Source organism: Odocoileus virginianus, chromosome 20, assembly GCF_023699985.2.
Source record: "Odocoileus virginianus isolate 20LAN1187 ecotype Illinois chromosome 20, Ovbor_1.2, whole genome shotgun sequence".
NCBI classification, from domain to species: Eukaryota; Metazoa; Chordata; class Mammalia; order Artiodactyla; family Cervidae; genus Odocoileus; species Odocoileus virginianus.
In genome coordinates, this window is record NC_069693.1 from 44934277 (window position 1) to 44957858 (window position 23582).

General features: G+C 40.5%; 1 protein-coding gene and 1 long non-coding RNA gene across 4 annotated transcripts in view; one reads left to right on the forward strand and one right to left on the reverse strand.

The window, feature by feature from the left end:
- Positions 1-23582, forward strand: part of LOC110148287 (myosin light chain kinase 3) — a 58668-nt gene that overhangs the window by 30565 nt on the left and 4521 nt on the right. For 2 of the 3 annotated variants that reach the window (XM_020910211.2, XM_020910213.2), the window contains exons 8-11: positions 896-1037; positions 9783-9853; positions 21220-21348; positions 22630-22782. In XM_020910211.2, coding sequence (XP_020765870.2) covers positions 896-1037; positions 9783-9853; positions 21220-21348; positions 22630-22782 — 495 coding nt within the window. Of the gene's footprint in view, positions 1-895; positions 1038-9782; positions 9854-21219; positions 21349-22629; positions 22783-23582 lie in introns of those variants that run through there. The other variant, XM_070451357.1, reaches the window with a different exon arrangement.
- Positions 156-10129, reverse strand: LOC110148288 (uncharacterized). Its single transcript, XR_002317134.2, has 3 exons — positions 9970-10129; positions 1002-1210; positions 156-488 (listed from the first exon to the last, which is right to left on the reverse strand). It is a non-coding gene; the product is annotated as an uncharacterized lncRNA (long non-coding RNA).

Consider the following 23582-nt stretch of genomic DNA (forward strand, 5'->3'; position numbering starts at 1 on the left):
CTGGGAGCCAAGGTTGCAGCAAAGCTGTCCCTTTCCGCTCTCTGTGACACCCAGGGAACGTCATCACTTCCTCTACCTGACCTCCAACATAAAACACAGAGGACAAGGCCATTTGTCAGAAACCAGTGAGCCTGGTTCAACCTGCAGATATTGTTTTGGCCTACACATTTTTAATAATTTTGATTTAGTATTAACAGTTGGAAATTGGGAAATTTCACATTAAAACCTAGATGCCCGATTTTTCTTGCAAATGTAAAAGATCTAGTAATACTGGGTCTGCATTCTCAGTTGGAAATGGTATGATGGAGCTTGTAGTAACTGACCTTTGTAGACAGGGCAACCAATTTCCCATTTGCTACAGTCCCCACCACTTTCAACTACCCCTAGTGCTGAGGCCAAGGGCTCAGGGGACATTTATTAGTGTGTTGGTGTTGCTGCTTTCCTTCTGGTGCAAGTGAGGCGAGTGAAACATTTGTCATGTCATTTCTCTGTAAAAAATGGAAAAACAAAAGTTAGACCAAGGCTGTGTATTCCAAGAAAACTTTTGTCTCACATCTGGTCTGATTTGTCCACTTAGATTCTTGCCATGTAGGTACTAACTGGCCCCTATAGGCCAGTGAGTTTATAAGCTTGGTCTGGAGTATTGAGAGTGAGTATCCAGAGTGAGCCTGGGTGATCAGCACTGCAGACAAGCCCCAGTCTCCCGTTTGGCCCATCACTTCCTTTTTATCACCCACACTCTGAGCTGGGAATAGACCAGAGCCTGTCCCCCCCCCGCCCCCATGGTCCCCCATAAAACCCCAGGTGGCAGTGGTACCCTTGTCTCCCCTGGTGATGAGTGGACCAGTCCTCTGAGAGCCTTGCTCAGTCACTGCCTCTTCTTTTGCCCTGGCAGTGTGGATGGGGGTGAGCTCTTTGACCGGATCACAGAGGAGAAGTACCACCTGACTGAACTGGATGTGGTCTTGTTCACCAAGCAGATCTGCGAGGGCGTCCATTACCTCCATCAGCATTACGTCCTGCACTTGGACCTCAAGGTCGGGCTCCTCCCTGGGCGTGTGGGGGTGGGTGCCCCTGTTCCTGAGCCTCTGCGGCTCTCTCATCTTTGAGAGCTCTGTCATCACACAGTCCTGGCTTCCTTTCCTGGCTCTGCCATGGCTTAGTTCTAGAGTCTAGGGCAGGCCAAGTCTCAGAGCCTCAGTTTCTCCATCTGTGAAATGTGGAAAATAGCTACCTCATTAAGAGTTCTTTAAGGATCAAATGAAACAACTTATTTTTTCTATTAAAAAAAACTCAAAAATTAGTTTTTAAAAAATTAAAATAGAAACACATGCATGTAGTAACAAATATAGGCAATTTAGAAGTATATAAAATGCACAGTGAAAGTTCTTCTTACGCAGTCTCTGTGCTGAGAGGTCTTCTGTATTAGCATGTTGGCATGAAAAACACTCACAAAGGAGAGCTTACTGTATATTTCATTTTTAAACTTGCCTTTTTAAGTATAGTGTAGACATCTTATCTGATTCTCTTTAAGGGCCATCATATAGTCCATTGAATGAAAGCATTGCAGCTTCTTTTGTCTACTTGATGAAAACTAAGCATGTGGTGGCCATTCTTTTCTTTCTTTTTGATAAATAGTTTATTTCTCAGTTGTCTATTCTGTTCCATTGATCTGTTTGTTTGTTTTTATGCTGATATCACACTATTCTGATTAGTATAGCTTTGTAACAGTTTGAAATCAGGAAGTGTGGTGTCTCCGATTTTGTTTTTCTTCCCCAAGATTGCTTTGGCTATTGGGGTCTTCTGTAGTTCCATACAGATTTTAGATTGTTTGCTGTATTTCTGTGAAAATTGCCATTGGAATTTTGATAGGGATTGCCTTAAATTTGTAGATTGCTTTGGGTAGTAAGGACATATAAAAGTAAGAACATTTTAATATTAATCCTTGCAACCAAGAGCATAGGATATCTTTCCATTTATTTGTCTTCTTTAATTTCTTTCATCAGCATCTTACAGTTTTTAGTATATACATCTTTCACTAACTTGTTAAATTTATTCCTAAGTATTTTTTGATCAACTATAAATAGGACTGTTTTCTTAATTTCTCTTTCTAATAGTTTCTTTTTAGTGTATAGATATGCAACTGAATTTTTGTATATTGCTTTTGTATTCTGAAAATATACTGAATTTGTTTTTAAGTTCTAACAGTATTTTGGTGATGACTTTAGCATTATATATATGTATATAATATCACGTCATCTGCAAATAGTGACAGTTTTACTTCTTTCTGAGTTGGATGCTTTTTCTCTCTTTTATCACCTAATTACACTCTATGACTTGCGATACTGTTTTGAATAAAAGTAGTGAGAGTGAGCATCCTTGTCTTGTTCCTGATATTAGAGGAAAAGCTTCCAGTTTTACCATTGAGCATATTATCTATGGACTTGTCATATATGACCTTTATTATGTTAAGGTATATTCCCTCTACAACTAGTTTGATGACAGCTTTTATCATGAAATGGATATTTAATTTTGTTAAGTGTTTTTACTGTATATATTGAGATGATAGTATGATTTTTATTTTTCATTTTGTTAATGTGTTTTATCACACTGATGGTGTGATAAAATGTATGGTTTGCATACATTAAACCATCTTTGCATCTCTGGAATAAATATCATTTGATTGTGGTGTATAATCTTTTTATGTATTGTTGAACTTGATTTGCTAATATTTTGTTGAGGATTTATACATCTATTCTTAAGAGGTATGTTAGACTGTAATTTTCTTTCCTGTTATATCCTTGTCTGGTTTTGCTATCAGGGTAATGCTGGCCTTATAAAATGAGTTTGGAAGTATTCCCTCCTCTTCTGTTTTTTGGTAGAGTTTGAGAAGGATTGATACCAATTTTTTTTAAAAGATTGGTAAAATTCACCAGTGACCATTTGGTTCTTGACTTTTGTTTTTTGGTATATTTTTGATTACTAGTAATTAGTCTGTTCAGATTTCCTGTTTATTCATGATTTGTTCTTATCTAGTTGTTACGATTCTAGGAATTTCTTCTAGGTTGTCCAGTTTGTTGGCAATAAATTCCTCTCTCTCTCTCTCTCTCTCTCTCTCTTTCTGTCTCTCTCTTTCTTGGTGAGTCTAAAAAGTGAAAAATGAAAGTGTTAGTTGCTCAGTCGTGTCTGACTCTTTGTGATCCCATGGACTGTAGCCCACCTGGCTACTCTGTCCATGGACTTCTCCAGGCAAGAATACTGGAGTGGGTACCCATTCCCTTCTCCAGGGCATCTCCCCAACCCAGGGGTCAAACCCGGTCTCCTGCATGTGGATTCTTTACCATCTGAGTCACCTTATCTGTAAAGTTTGTTTCCAGTTTTATCAAGATATAGTTGACAGGTAACATTGTTTTTGTTTAAAGTATAAACATAATTGTTGATATATGTATACACTGCAAAATTATTCCACAGTAAGTTTAGTTAATTATATTACCTCACATAGTTATAATTTCTCACTTAACAACTTTCATATATACAATACTGCATTGTTAACTATAGTCAGCATGCTGTACATTGTATTCTCAGGACTTTTATTTTATAACTGGAAGTTTGTACCTTTTGACCACCTTCACCAATTTCCCCAAACCCTCCCCCTACCCCCCTCTGGCAAGCACTACTTTGTTCCCTAAACAAACTACTCATTTGTTCATATGAGTTCTGGGTGATTTTTTTATAGATTCTACTTATAACTGAGATCATACAGTAAGTGTTTTTCTGTCTGATTTATTTCACTCTGCATAATGTTGTCAAATTCCATGTTGTCACAAATGGCAGAATTTCTTTCTTCTTTATGGCTGAATAATCTTTTGTGTATATATAACACATTAAAAAATTATTCAACTTTGATGGACACTTGACTATTGTAAATAATGCTGCAATGAATATAGGGGTGCAAATATCTCTTCAAGACAGTGATTTGGTTTCCTTTGGATATATACCCAGAAGTAGAATTGCTAGGTTGGTACTCCTATTTTTAATTTTTTGAGGAAATGCCACACCGTTTTGCACAGTGGCTGCACCAATTTACATTCCCAGCAACAGTGCACAAAGTTGCCTTTTCTCTACATCCTCGCTGACACTTGCTATCTCTTGTTTTTTGGATGACATTCATTTTAACAGGAATAAAGTGATATCTCACTGTGGTTTTGATTTGCATGGTGGCCATTTCTATGGTTTTTCACTCCACTGGGGCAATAGGAGAATTTTTCTCTGCAACCTGTCAGGAATCTTAGTGGCTCTCTACAGAAGATGGGAAGTGGGTTGGTTGGACCATGTATGCACACTGCTCCTTCTGACCATCTTTCTTGATTGACATCAGACTGTAACATTGTGGTACTATGAAAAATGGTAGAGATGGTGAGGAATCGGCCTCAAACTTCCTTACTCACTGGAGCTAATTCCAGAGCCTCTGGACCAGCTTTCTGTGGCATGAGCAGTTAAGAGAAGCTAGGATTCTGTTCTGTGATTCAGGATCAACGAACAGCCTTTGGGGCAATACCTGTGATACTACAGCAGGAGACAATTGTTGCCAAGGTCTGTTTCCCAACCAGGGGCAGAGCTTGTGTTAGTTCAGCCTCTTCCTGACCAGGAGATCTTACATAAGTTCCTTGATCTTATTGACTGGTCTTGCATAAGCTCATCATTTGAAAAGTGGGGATTAATAATATCTATCTCCTAGGAATGTTGGTTGAATTAAAATATGAAATATTTTAATATTTCACTTGAAACATAACTAGTGTAACTGAGGAACTGAAGTTTAAATTTTATTAGTTTTTAATTAAATAAAAAACTGATATGATTAAATTATTAAAAAACCATGAAGTATATTTAGAACAACTTCAACGTGTTAATTTGCTGTCAATTTCATGCAATCTAAATACAAATAAAGGACTTCCCAGGTGGCTCAATGGTAAAGAATCCGCCAGTTCATGAGATCTAAATACATTTAAAGTACCTCTGATGAAATTTTAGTGTCTGAATTGAGATGTGCTATAAATGTAAAATACACACTGGACTTCAAAGGCAATATAATAAAAATAATTTAAAAATCTCATCAATATTTTTATTTTGATAACCTATTGATAATAATATTTTTATATATTTGGCTAAATAAAATTATTATTAAAATTAAATTTTAGAAAATACTTTGAAATGAATGAAAATGAGAACACAACATGCTAAAGCTTATGGGGTGCATGTAAACTAGAAACAAAATTTGTAGCTGCAAACTCTTATATGTTAAAAAGAAGATCTCAAATCAATAATCTAACATTCCACCTTAAGAAACTAGAAAAAGAAGAACAAGTTAAACTCAAAGCAAGTAGAAAGAGAGAAATAAGAAAGATTAGAGCAGAAGTAATTGAAACAGAAAACAGAGAAACAGTACAGAAGATCAGTGAAAAGAAATTTGTTCTTTGAAAACATGAATAAGCTGACAAATCTAGCTATTTTGAACCAGAGAGAAAGAGAGAAGACTCAGTTACTGAAATGAATGGAATGAAAGAGGGGCATCACTACCAGCCTTACCAAAATTAAAAAAAGATTATAAGAGAATATTATGAAAACTTGTATGCCAGTAGATTAGATAATCTAGATAAAATGGAGATTCCCTAAAAGGCTCAAACATCTGAAAACTGGATCAAAAAGGATCAGAAAATCTAAATAGACTTATAACAAGTAAAACAGTCAAACTACTATAAAAACTACCCATAAAAAATCCTAGACCCATATGGCTATCAAATGTCTAAAGAGTTAACACCAATCCTTCACAAAATGTTCTAAAATTAGAAGAGAAAGAAATGTTTTCTCACTCATTTTATAAGATCAAACTTATCCTCATCCCCAAACCAGGCAGACCTCACTTCCTGTGATGAAACTACAGTACAATATCCCTTATGAATATAGATGTAAATACTGTCAATAAAATATTACTAAACTGAGTATGAAGTTGCTCCATCGTGTCTGACTCTTTGCGACCCCATGGACTGTAGCCCACCAGGCTCCTCAGTCCATGGAATTTTCCAGGCAAGAGTACTGGAGTGGGTTGCCATTTCCTTCTCCAGGGGATCTTTCCAACCCAGGGATTGAACCTGGTTCTCCCGCACTGCAGGCAGATGCTTTACCATCTAAGTCACCAAGGAAGCCCAAGTTTAGCATATAAAAATGATTATACACATCACAAACTGGGATTTGTTCCAAGAAAGCAAAGTTGGTTTAACATAAGAAAATCAATCAATGTAATATGTCATATTAAAAGAATAAAGGATGATATCACCTGATAATTTTAGTAGCTGCAGAAAAAGCACTTGACAAAATTGAACACATTTTCATGATGAAAACACTAAGCAAATTAGGTATAGAACTTCCTTAGCTTGATAAAGGCCACGTATGAAAAAACCCCAGGTAATAATAAACTTAATGGTAAAAGGTTGAATGCTTTCCTTTTAAGATCAGGAACTAGATGAGGATGTATATTCTTGCCATTTCTATTAAACATTGTACTTGTGGTTCTAACCAGGGCAATTAGGCAAGGAAATAAATAAACGGTATCCAGATTGGAGAGAAAGAAGTAAAATTTTATTCACAGATGACCTGATTTTGTATATAGCAAATCCTAAGGAGGGTAGAGAGAAACTGTTAGAACTAATAAATGAGTTCAGCAATGTTGCAGGATCTAAGATGTAAAATTCAATTGCATTTCCATACATTAGCAATCAACATTCTATAAACAAAATTAAGAAAACCATTTCATTTACAGTAGCATTGGAAAGAATAAAATACTTATACATGAATTTAACCAAAGATATATAAACTTTATATTCTGAAAACTATGAAACATTGTTGAAAGAAATTAAAGATGACATAAGTAAATGGAAAGACATCCCATGTTAATAGCTCAGAAAACTTAATGTTATTAAGATGACAATACTCTCCAAAATGATCTATATGTTCAATATAGTCTTGTCAGACTCACAGCTGACTTCTTTGCAGAAATTAATAATCTAATCCTAAAATTCAGATGGAAATTCTTGGGACCCAGGTGAGCAAAAGCAATCTTGAAAAAAGAGGAACAAAAAAAAGAAGATGATGAACAAAGTTGGAGGACTCACGTTTCCCAACTTCAAAATCTACTATAAGCTACATAAGTCAAAAATGTGTTATGATGTAAGGATGGGCAGACATATCAGTGGGATACAATTGAGAGTCTAGAATTAAACCCTTTTTTTTGTGGTCAATGGATTTTTGAGAACAGTGCCGTGACAGTTCAATGGGGAAAGAGTAGTCTTTGCAACAAATGATGCTGGGACACCATGCTTGATATCCACATAAAAACTGAAGCCCCACCTCATTCTATAAATAAAAGTTAACTCAAATGGACATAAACCTAAACATCAGAGCTGAAACTATAAAATTGTTAGAAGATAGTGTAAAAGTAAATTATATCTGACTCAAAAAGCACAAGATAGAAAAGTTTATAAATTTAGATTTCATCAAAATTTAAAAATCTTTATACTTTGAAGGACACCATCATGAAGATGAAATGACAGCCCACAGAATGGGAGAAAATGTTTTCAAATCGTTTATCTGATAAAGGACTTGTATCTAGGGTGTATAAAGAACTCTTATAACTCAATGAGAAAGATAAATTTGAATAGACATTTGTCTAGTGAGGATTTTAAAATGGCCAATAAGCACATGAAAAGATTTTTTAACATCATTAGTCAAGAGAGAAATGTAAATCAAAACTACAATGAGATACTATTTCAGAACCATTGGGTTAACTAAAATAAAATATTAAAATGGCAGACAAGTATTGGCTAGGATTTAGAGAAACCAGAACTCTCAGACATTGCTGGTGGGATTGTAAAGTTGTATATCCACTTTAGAAAACAATTTGGCAGTTTCTATAATGTTAAACATGGAGTTATCATATGACCAGTAATTTCACTTCTAGGTATATTCTCAAGAACTGAAAACACAAGTCAACACAAAAACTTGTACACAAATGTCATTAGCAGTATTATGCATAATAGCCAAAAAGTAGAAACAACACCAATGTTTACTCTCTGATGAACAAGTAAACAAAATGCAGTAGGTATATTGTCCTTATAATGATTATTATTCAGCCATGAAAAGGAATCAAGTATTGATATATGGATGAACCCTGAAGATATTATGCTGAGTGAAAGAAGTCAGATGCAAAAGGTCACATATGTATTTATGATTCCATTTATATGAAATTCCCAGAACAGGCAAATCTACAGAGATAGAAAATACATTATTGGTTGTCAGGAGTTGCAAGTAAGGAGGATGGAGAGTGGTGACAGCTGATGAATATGTGTTTTTTTTTCCTGAAGTGATGAAAATGTTCTAAAACTAGAGTGATAAACTATCTACTGAAAAACCACTGAATTGTATACTTTAAAATGGTAATTTTTATCATCACATCTTTATTATTTATATTTCAATAATGCTTTTGTGAAAATTAAGTTCACCTATTTCTTTTTACTTTTTTAATGTGGCTATTAGAATTTTTTGAATTATGTATGTAGCTCACATTATATTTTCTATTGGACAGTGTATTTCTAAATCTTATAAAGAAGGCATGAAGATTTTTAATCATCATTTTTCTGAACCTATCTGAGGAGTTTCACAACCCCACTGTTACATAAGTAGCAATAAAATCTTCTATTGGGAGAAATAGTACCTGATATTTGCTTCACAAGCTGTAAAGTCTTTAATGCATTATTATATCATTTGATCTTTACACCTTCCCAGGAGGAAGGCAGGAAGAGATTATTATTCTCATTTTACAGATGGAGACACTGAGATTTCTGGAATGGGAAAGTACTCATCTAGGGCTACAGACCCTGGTAATGGACCCCTGGACTGCAGGCCCTGACCTTAGGTCTCCAGGTCCTTTGTCCTATAAGCCTTCCATCTGCCCTCAACCCCTCCCCACCTTCAAATTTGTCTGCCACAAGTAGCAAGAATTATTCCAGTCTTCCTCAGGGCCTCCAAGCTGATATGAAAGACTTAAGAGAAGCATGTCAAGTCCATTATCTCCATTCCATGGGTCACAACTGTCACCACAAAATGGCAGGATGACATTTGGCAGCTCTGATCTCCTTGACCAGACTACTGCAGATTTGGTCCCACACTTGAGATTCTGATTTAATTGGTCAGGATTAGGGCCTGGGTGTTAGGATTTTCGAAGGGTCCCCTGATGATGCTAGCAAGCATCAAGGTTTGGAACCACCACCCCAAGCCAATGGTCTCAAGCAAGCAGCTCGTGGGCCAAATCTACATCCCAGATATGTCGTGTTTAACTCCCACACATGATGAATATGTGTTTAAATTGGATTTAGTTGTCAACATTTAAAAGCATGGAGTTTTTACTTAAACTTGGATTTCTGGGATCCCTGAGGACTGAGGAACTCTAGAGACTGGACCTACGTTTCTGAGTGGTGGCCGGTGGCTGGGGCTGGGCGGTGGCTGCCCTTTTACACGTGGCAGGAGTTCTCCAGGTCCTCATAGTTCACACCACTCACTGTCTCACACTCGCCCGCATCGTTTATTTTCACTATCAATCCATCCCTGAAGGGCTGCCCTCTAGGGCTTTCCTGTGGAGGCTGGGAAACAGGCCTATTGACAAATAAGTGTAGGATCTCAGACCTTCCTAGCTGTTGATTAATCTAAGCAAACTTCTTTTTCTTTCCCAGCCTGAGAATATACTGTGTGTCAATCAGACAGGACACCAAATTAAGATCATTGACTTTGGGCTGGCCAGAAGGTAAGAGAGCTGTATTTTGGTTCTTCAGCAGAACTCCCTGGGGACTCTTGGATATGGTTACCCACAACTCAGCCAGTTTTTTAATTTTGGGGACTAATATGAGAAAGCTCACTTACAAGGTTGGTGGCCTTCACAAAAACTATGTAGATAGGCCTTGTTATGACCCTCCTTCCCACACAGGGGGCAGCTTTATGCAGCAGGCTCCATTTCTCCTTAAAAGACTGTAGGGTTCTAGGTTCATCCACCTCGCTAGAACTGACTCAAATTTGTTCCTTTTTATGACTGAGTGATGTTCCATTACTTAGCAACTAAGCAACAAAATATTCCATTGTGTATATGTACCACAACTTCCTTATCCATTCATCTGTCGATGGACATCTAGGTTGCTTCCACGTCCTGGCTATCGTAAATAGTGCTGCAGTGAACACGGGTATATGAATCTTTTTGAATTATGGTTTTCTCAGGGTATATGTCCTGTAGTGGGATTGCTGGTTCATATGGTGGTTTTATCCCAGTTTTTTTAAAAGAAATTTCCATACTGTTCTCCATTGTGGCTCTATCAATTTACATTCCCATCAGCAGTGCAAGAAGGTTCCCTTTTCTTCACATCCTCTCCAGCATGTATTGTTTTTTGATGATGGCCATTCTGACCAGTGTGAGAGCCTGTTATATAAAGCGAAATAAGTCAGAAAGAGAAACATGACTATTGTATATTAACACAAATATATGGAATATAGAAAAATGGTAGTGATGCTTTGCAGGGCAGTAATAGAGACACAGACATAGAGGATAGACTTGTGGACACAACAGAGAAAGGAGAAGGTGGGATGATTTGAGAATAGCATGAAACACATATATTACCATATATAAAAGAGATAGCTAGTAGGAAGTTGCTATATAACACAGGGAGCTCAACCCAGTGCTCTGTGAGAACCCAGAGGGGTGGGATGGTGTGGTGGGAGGGAGATTCAAGAGGGAGGGGATATATATACTTATAGCTGATTTATGTTGTTATATGGCTGAAACCAACACAGCATTGTAAAGTAATTATCCTACAATTAAAAATCAAATTTAAGAAAAGAATTAACTATACTTCAAACCACTTGTGTGAGCAGAGGGGAGTGGTAGTTAAAGGAGGTCACCGAATGGGGGTGCTGGGCAGCTCATTTCTATTCATTCCCCAGGTCTCCTGGGACCAGGATGTGTGATACATTCATTAGCAACTCTGCCTTCCAGAAAATGGCTAGGTTAGACAGGAAAGTGTGTGACTGTGCAGGATGGTGCCATGGATAAGAGGTTCTGGGCTCTCAGGACTGGCTTTGATCTTGGTAAAATGGTGATATAATGCAGTGACTGTTGATATGAGCAGTTATGAAGTTTAAATGAGATACTACATCAACAGTGCAGAACCATCCTATGAGGGTGGTTAGGTTCTCAAGTGTTAGTGCATACAGTGAACATCATATATAATTAAAAAACACACAAAACTTAAAGTCCCTTAAAAGGCAAGCCTAGTGAAGTATAGATAGCTTTACTGTTGGATCCTGTCCTGTCTCAGGTGTGATAAACACCATGCCTCTGCAGGGCTCTTGTCCATGGCATGCATGTCCAGTGGTGTGGCTGTAGCAGACCCTTGGCATTGGGGAGGACACCCACAGTCTATAGTGGTTCCCTGGTGGCTCAGGTGGCAAAAAATCTGCCTGCACAACAAAATTCTGTAAAGCAATTATCCTTCAATTAAAAAATAAATAACAAAGAAAAGTTCAACCCCCCCCCAAAAATATCTGCAATGCAGGAAACCTGGGTTCAATCCCTGGATCAGGAAGATCCCTTGGAGAAAAGAATGACAATCCACTCCAGTATTCTTGCCTGGAGAATCCCATGGACAGAGGAGCCTGGTGGGCTACAGTCCATTCGGGTTGCAAAGAGTCAGACATGACTGAGCGACTAACAGTTAACACTTTCCACAGTCTATAAAGATGAAAATCAATGTATGCTCCTCCTCCATGCTTCCTCCAGAATTCTGTTTCCACCAGGAAATGACATGTCTCTGAGAATCACATACTTTCTAAATAGGTCTTCACACCACAGCTGAATAATCAAATCTTGAAATTTTTTCTAATGGTCATTTTCCACAAAGAAGTTGTTTTTGTCACTTTATGAGCCTTGCAGCATCTTCCACTCTGTCCACAAGGGGAGAAAGGAGACTCTTATCTCCACGGAGGCAGAGCTGCTTGCCTGAGTTCAGCCTCTGGTATCGAGCACCTGCCTCCCAGAGGTGGCATGCAAAACCACAGTTGTGGTCTTCCTAGGTCACTGCTCCACTGGTTGAAGTGGTAAATGTATGTCTCTGTAGGTGTGAAAGCTGCATTTTCAGTGCTCCGCATGATGGATGGGAGGCCAAGTGTGGGGTTTTTAGAGTAACAGCAGAGGGAAGTTCTTATCATCCCACTATACCTTCAGGATCCTCATTACACAGTGTATTGTATTTCATTAACAATACCAAGCCCCCCAACCCAAAAGCTTAAAAATCACAGTCAACCCATATGTAAAAAAAAAATTGCTTAATATTTTTCCAAGTAATGTATAAAATTGGGATGCATCCTGTACACTTGTGTATCTTATGCACCAGGGCATGCTTCACAACCTAGTTTTCATGTCTCTGCCTGCTCCACAGCCTTTTTACCATTTCTTTCCTAATCCCCAGGTTCCATCTTCATGATGCCACAGGCGTAATGTATATCTGTTTATGTACTGTGGCCCTTTGGAGAGCCACAGACCATTGTAATAGCTAAGACTTTTTTTGCCCCACCCCACCAGAACTGGTGTTTACTGGTGGCTCAGACAGCGTAGTCTGCTTGCAACGCGGGAGACCCAGGTTCGATCCTTGGGTCAGGACGATTCCCTGGAGAAGGGCAACCCACTCTGGCCTGGAGAAATGACAAGGGACCAATGACAGGGAACCCTGACAGGCTATAGTCCATGGGGTCCCAGACTCAGACACGACTGAGCGACTAACAATTTCACTTTCACTTTTCCACAAGAACCACTGTTCCCTCACTGTGGGACAATATATTCTTCATTGAGACTGCACATGCTAGTGTGTATGTAGGACCCTCCCAAATGTCAGATGACCAATTGCCAAATGAGGATTAACAGCGATGCACTGTGAATTCAGAGCTAGAAGTAACCACCTGAGGTCCCTGGAGTCTGAGAAGGCTTGTCTGAGCAGCCAAAAGAGAGGAATGGATGAAGTTTTGTTACCTGCAGGCAATAGTGCTGGCAAATGTTTAACAACCCACTGCAGCCAGAGTGGGAGAGGGGATGGGATTGATTTGTAACCTTTGCTAACTTTGGCTGATTTCAAGCTACCAATATGGCATCACTGAGTACAGAGCTGAGAGGAGATGTGCACAGCTGGCTTTCATGCACCTGTGACAACTGGCTCCAGCACGCCTCTGCATGGAGGGGAGGCAAGAGGGCTAGTGTGACTTGGGGGCTGAGAATAGGATGTGCTGCGTGTGTGAGCAGGCTGACCTGGGGAAGGCAGGAGTTGCAGGGGGGACAGTGGGTGCTGAGGGCACTTACGGAGCACCTGAGAAGTGTAGGTGTCAGAAAACAAGGAAATGGCCCTCGGTGGAGCTGGGCCGACAGGCTCATGGGTCCTGGCTGTGAGATGAAAGGAAAACATCAAAAACATCCTCAGCAGTCTGGCAAACTGGTCACTCAGCCGAAGGATTGTTTGGCAAATTGACCTGCTTACTGGGCAGTGTGATTTGAAGAGGAGGGACCTGTGGGGGAACTATGTGTTGAGAGAGTATGCCTCATGTTCCAGAATAGTTAAAATGTTTGTAAAGAGGGAGGAAATGGCAAAGTTTCCCCATAACAAGAACTATAGAAAGTACAGTTGTATTTCTGGATGGGGCTGTGAGCAGGCACTGGGACTGCAAGTGGAGGTATGGTCCTCAGTAGGGAGGGGCCACACAAATCCAAAGAGGCTCTGACATCCAGCGAGAGGGACCAGTTTTACACCAGGCTGAGTGGTAAGAGTCATCAGTGGGTCTCAGTAGGGACATGTCAAAGGGTCGAGGATGGAGACAAATGGGAAATATCTTGTTTAAGCTTGGTCTCCAGAATTTTGGGCGCAGGGATGTGCCTCCTGACTCCCAGTCCAGGGCTCAGATTGGAATTTAAGCACATTTAATCATATCCTTTGGCAGGGCAAGGAGGTGATTGTCCCAAACCTTATGGGCTGTGACTGCATATGTGACCTTATGATTCCCAAAGGGCCTTGCTCTGGGAATTTGGAAAGGGAATCTTGGATACTTTGACCCAACTTTGGGGCGGATGGATCGGTTAACTATTGCCACAGTACTGTTGTATAACGAGTCACCCCCATATATACTCCTTGCTGTAAAAGAAGTCACGGTGACTTAAAACAATTGTTTGTTTTCCTCTACACATTTCTGAGTCAGCTGGGGAAGTAGTGTGATGGACCCAACTCCCACTAGCTCATGATAAGGAACCTTGTAAGCCAGTTGTTAAACATGACCGTTATTACAAATTAAATTGTATAAATGTACAATTAAAGAAAACATATTGAAACAAAGATATTACAATTTTACATTATTTATTTTCATTTTTGGTTGTTCTGGGTCTTCGCTGCTGAATGCGGCCTTCCTCCAGTTGCAGAGAGTGGGGGCTACTGTCTAGTTGTGGTGCTCGGGCTTCTCATTGTGTTGGCTTCTTTCTTGCAGAGCACAGGCTCCAGGGTGCAGAAGCTTCAGTAACCGCAGCACGTGGGCTCAATAGTTGCAGCTTGTGGGATCTAGAGCATGGGCTGAGTAGTTGTGACATATGCGCTTAGTAGCTCTGTGGCATGTGGGATCTTCTCAGACCAGGGATCAAACCTGTGTCCCCTGCATGGGTAGGCAGATTCTTATCCACTGTACCACCAGGGAAGCCCAAGATATTACATGTTAAAAACTTAATAACTGCTACTTATTTTACTAAGTTTCACTATTATTTATGCTCATGAGGTTATTTTTGCCTATTATTATTCTAATTGTGGAAAGACTATAAAATAGTGTGCTACTGCCTATCTCTCCTCAACTCTTTATTGAGTGACATCCTGATAGTACTTTAAAATCAGGCATGGTGAAATCAATATTTACACCATTAGCAGATGCTAAAAATCAGGATTTTTCAAAGAAATCAGATGGCCGGTTGTTAAACTTTTACCCACATACCACTGGTATGGAGTTTCTGATCTAGGCTGAGTTGAACTGGGCTTGGATGCAAGTCAGTAAGGACAGGTCTTTTCCAGGTGTCTCCCATTCTCTTCTCATGGTGATGGCCAAGGAGCAGGAGGGCACATTCCTACAGCCTTGGAATTGGCCGACTCTCACTTCCACCCACATGGCACTGGCCAAAGCAACTCACATGGCCAAGCTCAGCATCAATGGGATGGGGTAAAATATCCCATCTCTAGTGGAATGAACTACAAACTTACATTATACAAGATGTGGATGTGGGGCAGATGAAGCAGTAGAAGTAAGAATGTATCCTAGGAAAGTGGTGTCCACCTTATCTTTGACAAAGGAGGCAAGGATATACAATGGAAAAAAGACAACTTCTTTAACAAGTGGTGCTGGGAAAACTGGTCAACCACCTGTAAAAGAATGAAACTAGAACACTTCTAACACCATACACAAAAATAAACTTAAAATGGATTAAAGATCTAAATGTAAGACCAGAAACTATAAAACTCCTAGAGGAAAACATAGGCAAAACACTCTCCGACATAAATCACAGCAGGATCCTCTATGACCCACGTCCCAGAATATTGGAAATAAAAGCAAAAATAAACAAATGGGACCTAATGAAACTTAAAAGCTTTTGCACAACAAAGGAAGCTATAAGCAAGGTGAAAAGACAGCCCTCAGATTGGGAGAAAATAATAGCAAATGAGCAACAGACAAAGGATTAATCTCAAAAATATACAAGCAACTCCTGCAGCTCAATTCCAGAAAAATAAATGACCCAATCAAAAAATGGGCCAAAGATCTAAACAGACATTTCTCCAAAGAAGACATACAGATGGCAAAAAAACACATGAAAAGATGCTCAACATCACTCATTATCAGAGAAATGCAAATCAAAACCTCAATGAGGTACCATTACACGCCAGTCAGGATGGCTGCTATCCAAAAGTCTACAAGCAATAAATGCTGGAGAGGGTGTGGAGAAAAGGGAACCCTCTTACACTGTTGGTGGGAATGCAAATTAGTACAGCCGCTATGGAAAACAGTGTGGAGATTTCTTTAAAAAGTGGAAATAGAACTGCCATATGACCCAGCAATCCCACTCTTGGGCATACACACCGAGGAAACCAGATCTGAAAGAGACACGTGCACCCCAATGTTCATCGCAGCACTGTTTATCATAGCCAGGACATGGAAGCAACCTAGATGCCCATCAGCAGACGAATGGATAAGGAAGCTGTGGTACATTTATACCATGGAATATTACTCAGCCATTAAAAAGAATTCATTTGAATCGGTTCTAATGAGATGGATGAAACTGGAGCCCATTATACAGAGTGAAGTAAGCCAGAAAGATAAAGACCATTACAGTATACTAACACATATATATGGACTTTAGAAAGATGGTAATGATAACCCTATATGCAAAACAGAAAAAGAGACAGAGATGTACAGAACAGACTTTTGGACTCTGTGGGAGAAGGTGAGGGTGGGATGTTTCAAGAGAACAGCATCGAAACATGTATATTATCTAGGGTGAAACAGATCACCAGCCCAGGTTGGATGCATGAGACAAGTGCTTGGGCCTGGTGCACTGGGAAGACCCAGAGGGATTGGGTAGAGAGGGAGGTGGGAGGGGGGATCGGGATGGGGAACACATGTAACTCCATGGCTAATTCATGTCAATGTATGACAAAAACCACTACAATATAAATAAATAAATAAATAAATAAATAAATAAAAAGAAAGTGGTGTCCAGGGGCTGAGAGCCTGGACCTTCTGTCCTCAAGAGGCAGGCTGTTCCTCTCAGTTTGGCTGCTTGGCTCTGAGGCTCCAGGCAGGTGCCAGTGCAGGGGAGGAACAGGCTGCCAGAGGAAGGCTTTCACTTTCTTCCCCTTCCTGGCTTCCTGTCACTACTCAGCCACCAAGGTGATCTTTGTTGCACGTTCACTGAATGGGTGTGGGCTGTGTTGGCTCAAGGTTTGCATTTGCCTGGCTCTTGGCAAATTTGAAAGAGAAGAGACTGTATTTTGAAAACTCATATCCCTGATCTAAGGGAATTGGGCCACATCAGCAGGATATTTATTTTATTCTTCTCACTCAATTGCCTCATCTGTAAAATGGGGACAATAGACTTACTTCATGGTGCTGTTATGGGGATGAAACTTTATATAAATAAAACTTTTAGCATGGTATCTGCAAATATAAAGTATTCATTAATTTTTTAAATAAATATTTAATTTTTAGAGGAGTTTTAGGTGCATGTCAAAATTGGGGGGAAGGAACAGGGATTTTCCATTTATCCCCTTTCCCACATATGCAAAGCTTCCCACATCATCAACAATGATAATCTTACTTTGACACATCATAATCAACCAAAGTCCGTAGTTGAAATTAAGGTGCTCTCTTGATATTGTACGTTCTATGAGTTTGGATTAGTGATGTACTCATGAAGAGTATTGGAGAAGGAAATGGCAACCCACTCCAGTATTCTTGCCTGGAGAATCCCATGGACGGGGGGCCTGGAGGGCTACAGTCCATGGTGTCACAAGAGTTGGACATGACTTAGCGACTAAATCACCACCACCACCACCATGAAGAGTACATCATGTGAAATGACAGGATGGATGAATCACAAGCTGGAATCAAGATTGCCAGGAGAAATAGCAACAACCTCAGATAGGCAGGTGATGGCCGAAATTGAAAAGAAACTAAAGAGCTTCTTGATGAGGGTGAAAGAGGAGGGTGAAAATATCTGGCTTAAAACTCATAAAAAAAACTAAGATCATGGCATCTGGTCTCATCACTTCATGGCAAATAGAAAGGGAAAAAGTGGAAACAGTGACAGATTTTATTTTGGGCGGCTCCAAAATCACTGCAGATGGTGACTGCAGCCATTAAATTAAAAGACACTTGCTCCTTGGAAGGAAAGCTATGACAAACCTATTCAGTGTATTAAAAAACAGAGACATCACTCTGCCAATAAAGGTCCATATAGTCAAAGCTATGCTTTTTTCCAGTAGTCATGTACGGATGTGAGAGTTGGACCATAAAGAAGTCTGAGTACTGAAGAATTGATGCTTTCAAATTGTGGTGCTGGAGAAGATTCTTGAGAGTCCCTTGAATGGCAAGGAGATCAAACCAGTCAATCCTAAAGGAAATCAACCCTGAATATTCATTACAAGGACTGATGCTGAAGCTGAAGCTACAATACTTTGGCCACCTGATGGCAAAAGCTGACTCATTAGAAAAGACCCTTATGCTGGGAAAGATTAAGGGCAGGAGGAGAAGGGGGCAACAGAGGATAAAATAGTTGGGTTGCATCACCAACATAACTGACATTAGTTTGAACAAACTCTGGGAGATAGTGAAAGATAGAGAAGCCTGGGGTGCTGCAGTCCATGGGGTCACAAAGAGACTGACACAACTTAGTAACTGAACAACAACAACAAATGGGTTTGGGCAAATGATGTATGATGGCATGTATTCATCAACAAAGTATCTTCACTGCCCTTAAAACCCTCTGTGCTTTACCTATTTATCCTTCTTCCTCCCTAACCCTGACAATCACTGATCTTTTTATTGTCTCCATAGTTTTGCCTTTACCAGAATGTCATATATTTGGAATCATACAGTATGTAACCTTTTCAGACTGGCTTCTTTCATTTGGCAATATGCTTTTAAGGTTCCTCCATGTCTTTTCAGGGCTTCCTAGGTGGCACTAGTGGTAAAGAACTCACCTGCCAATGCAAGAGACGTGGGTTCAATCCCTGGTTGGGAAGATCCCCTGTAGAAGGGCATGGCAATCCACTCCAGTGTTCTTGCCTGGAGAATTCCATGGACAGAGGAGCCTGTTGGGCTACATTCCATAGGGTCGCAAAGAGTCAGACACAACTAAAGTGACCTATCATGTTTACAATGTCTTTTCATGGCTTGATGGTTCTTTGTTTCTTTTCTTTTTTTTTAGTGTTGAATACTATTCCATTGTCTGGATGTACCATATCTTATATTATCCACTCACCAACTGAAGGACACCTTTGTTGCTGCCCATTAAGTTTTAGCTAGGGATTTTCTTCTCTTTCAAGAATGATTCTAAAAATCAACTTTTGCCATTGAGCAAAAATCAAATTTCTCCATGCAGCCATCAGTTATCTTCCTAGTCTCCCTTAAACTTCATGTCCAGAATACTTTTTCTAATCTTTTTTTTGGTAATTTTATAAAATACATGTAACATAAAATTTACCATGTTAACAATTATTAAGAATAGTTACAGTTGTTGTTCAGTCACTCAGATATATCTGACTCTTTGTGACCCCATGGACTGCAGCACCCCAGGCTTCCCACACTCTCCCCCAGAGTTTGCTCAAACTCATGTCAATTATGTCGATGATTCAACCCAACATCTCATACTCTCTTGCCCCCTTCTCCTCTTGCCCTCAATCTTAACCAGCATCAGGATCTTTTTCAGTGAGTTAGCTCTTTGCATCAGGTGGCCAAAGTATTGGAGTTTCAGTTTCAGCATCAATCTTTGCAATGAATATTCAGGATTGATTTCCTTTATAATTGACTGGTTTGATCTCCTTGCAGTCCAAGGGACTCTCAAGAGTCTTCTCCAACACCACAGTTCAAAAGCATCAATTCTTCAGCACTCAACCTTCTTTATGGTCCAGCTTTCACATCCATACATAACTACTGGAAAAACCATAGCTTTGACTATACAGAACTTTGTCAACAAAGTGATGTCTTATGCTTCTTAATATGCTGTCTAGGTTTGTCATAGCTTTTCTTCCAAGGAGCAAAAGCATCTTTAACTATGTTCATATTGTTGTGCAACTGACTTCCAGAGCTCTTTTACCTTGTAAAACTGAGACTCTATACCCATTAAACAAATACCCCTCATTTTCCTCCTGCTTCCAGCACCTGGAAACCATCATCCTACTTTCTGTCTCTGAATCGACTACTCTGGGAACCTCATATTAGTGGAATCATACAGTATTTGTCCTTTTGTGACTGGCTTATTTCACTTACTGTAATGTCTTTGAGGTTCATCCAAATTACAGCGTGTGTTAGAATTTTCTTTCTTTTTAAGGCTGAATGATATTCTATTGTATGCATATACCAAATTTTGTTTATTCATTAATCTGTTAATGGACACTTGGGTTGTTTTCACCTTTTGGCTAGTTTTGAATACTGCTGCCACGAATGTGGGTGTATAAATATGACTTCAAGACGCTGCTTTTAATTTTTTTGGATATATACCCAGAAACAGGATTTCTGGATCATATGGTAGTTCTTAAGAAAGTTTTTTTGAAGAACTGCCACACTGTTTTCCATAGTAACTGCATCATTTTACATTTCAACTAATAAGGGTTCTAATTTCATCACATCCTAGCCAACAGTTGCTATTTCCTATTTTTTTCTGATGGTGTGGGTACTATTTCATTGTGGTTTTGATTTGTATTTCCCTGTGGTTTTGATTTGATGATCAGTGACGCTGAGCATTTTGCCTCTTTCTAGAACTCATGCCATCTTCCCGTTAACCATGTTGCACAACAGAGCAGCACTCCCCACACCGCTTCTACCCAGTTTTTGCTCACTCATGTGAGTGAATGAGTGAGTGAAAGTCACTCAGTCATGTCTGACTCTATGGCCCCATGGACTGTAGTCCCTGGAATTCTCCAGGCTAGAATCCTGGAGTGGGTAGCCTTTCCCTTCTACAGGGGAACTTCCCAACCCAAGGATCAAACCCAGGTCTCTCACATTGCAGGTGGATTCTTTACCAGCTGAGCCACAAGGGAAGCCCTCATTCATGTGACTGTAGGCCAAATAAGATATATGGATCTTCCCTCCATTTCAGATTGCACATACCTGGAGGAGGAAGACTGTGGTTTTCTTATTTTCCCCAGTGACTTAGGAAAGTCTGCATTTGGGGCCTGAGGGTGTGATGACTTCTCAGTGAACCACACATGGTGGGATGTGAGGTCTAGAAAACATGGCTGACACCAGGGCTGAGGGGTATTTAGCTCCCAACAAGAACTAGCCTGGCATCCCCCGCTTCTCTCAGAGCTCACTCCCATTGCGCTCTGCACCCCTCCTCCCCAGATACAAGCCTCGGGAGAAGCTGAAGGTGAACTTTGGCACTCCCGAGTTCCTGGCCCCAGAAGTCGTCAATTATGAGTTTGTCTCGTTCCCGACGGACATGTGGAGTGTGGGAGTCATCACCTACATGCTGTGAGTGCCCGGGGGCCTGGTTTCCCACTGGGGATGGAGGTCATTTGTCTTAGTTTGGGTATCCTTAGAAGCAGCAAAAATTTGAGTGCAAGGAGTTTACTGGGGAGTTGTTGCCAAGAGAAACACAGAGGAGTGGGGAAGTGAAAGGGGGAAGGAAGGCGACTAGCAGACTGTGTGCTGTGGAGTCAGTAACCACTGTGGGTAACTGGAGTTGATCCTGTGAGGAACATGGGACCCACTGTGGGACCCTCCGACAGCTAGTTCAGCTGAAGGGGAGGGAGTCGGGGTATTTATACACTGGCTCTAATCAGTTGTTGCTAGTGGGCTGGTCCCAGAGTTATTAATTCCCTGAAGCCTCTGGGTTGATAAATCTGCTTCCGCTAGAGAGAGCGCCCTCTGGTGAGGAAACAGAGGTGCTGCGGTCCAAGTGGGGATGGAGTGCACTGAGGCGGTGAGGAGAGCGGCCGACAGAGCAGGGCTCAGCTCTGCTAACCTTGTCCGTCTGCTCCCCGTTTTCTCTGGGCTGAGGAAGTGGAGGTAGGATGGGCAGAGAGGCGAGCCAGCCACAGACTAAACATTCTCCTCTCTCTCCAGTTCGCTCAGCCGTTTCCTCAGGGCCACAACAAAATCAAGCTTTGCTCCCAGGCTTATTATTACGGTGTAACTGTTTCCTGTGTTTTGTGTGTACGCTGCACCAGGTCGGGGAATATTGAGGCCCAAGGCCAGCCAGTGAGGTTGTCCTGTCTCTTTGCCCTCCTCTAGATGAGCCTATTAAAGCCAGTTTTCCTTTGGCCTCTGAGGCCTGGGTAGTCTCTGGGACATGCCAAGCTGTTTTAAAATTCAGTCAAATGTACATGACTAATGGGCGTATTGGGTTGGGCCCCAATTTACTCAGGGTAAGAGGGAATGTTGGAGAAGGAAATGGCAACCCATTCCAGTATTCTTGCCTGGGAGATCCCATGGATGGAGGAACCTGGTGGGCTACAGTCCATGGAGTCGCAAAGAGTTGGACACAACTGAGCGACTAAACAAGAGGGAATGCAGTGAGCATGATAAGGGAGTTTTTCCAACACCCTTCCTGCCATCAATTTCCCAGTCCTTCCACTTCCTCTACTGAGTGCTGTGGATTTCTCCTATGGAGAGGCAGACGGGGGTGCTTTTCTTTTGAGCCTTCTTGATTCTGGTTAGTCCTGCTTGACCTTGTAAGAGTCTCCTCTGTCTTGTCAATGTGTGTTGGCAGGCGTGGATTCCACATACTGACGGTCCTTTCTCTCCTTGTAGACTCAGTGGTTTGTCCCCATTTCTAGGAGAAACAGACGCAGAGACCATGAATTTCATTGTGAACTGTAACTGGGATTTTGATGCTGATACCTTTGAAGGGCTGTCAGAGGAGGCCAAGGACTTTGTCTCTCGGTTGCTGGTCAAAGAGAAGAGGTACCCTTTACTGTGTATCACCCGTGATCCATTCTGATGGTGACCATCCATCTGGATGCTGTGGAAATCAGGCTGTGCTGGGCACGGCTGCTGAAGTGAATGGTCCTTTTGTCCTATAGACCAGTTCTGTCCAGGGGATTACTTAGTCTGCTACTTCTTTGGGAAAAAAAGGTAACAGGGAAAGAGACAAAAGAAATCAATTAAGAAACAAGTGACTAGGATCATAAAATCTAGACAGAGTTTTAGAAAGGACCATATTTACAAATTAGGCCTATTTCAAAGTTATCACTTTTGATAGGCAAAAAAGTTGAGATATGCAGTTGTTATTCCCCAGAATAAAAGACATAAAACATTATTTCTTGGAGATGAAGACCTACTTACTTTTCAGTAGGTTTATCAAGGTCATGGGTTGGACCACTGAGTTTTCCAATACTCAGACATACGGGAATGACTACAAGTGGTAACGCCCAAGATCTGGGCTCTGAGGTAGCTCTCATTCCCTGGCCATGACTGTTTTGTTTCTTCCTGACTGTGAAAAGTTATGTGTGATGAAAAATATTTCTAATTCAGAAGAACAAGTTGACATTATTCTCTGTGAAGTTCTTTTACTTCTTGAGAGCAATTCCAGGCTCACCTGTCCCCCCTTCTGTTCTGCCTCAATTCCCCAGCTCTACTCTGGGAGATGGTAATTAATCACTGGGAAATACATCTTCCATAGAGGGCTGGGAACATTTTGCTGATGACATTCTTGCACTTTTAAGGATGTGAATTTTAGGTAGGAGGATTTTTTTTTAAGTATG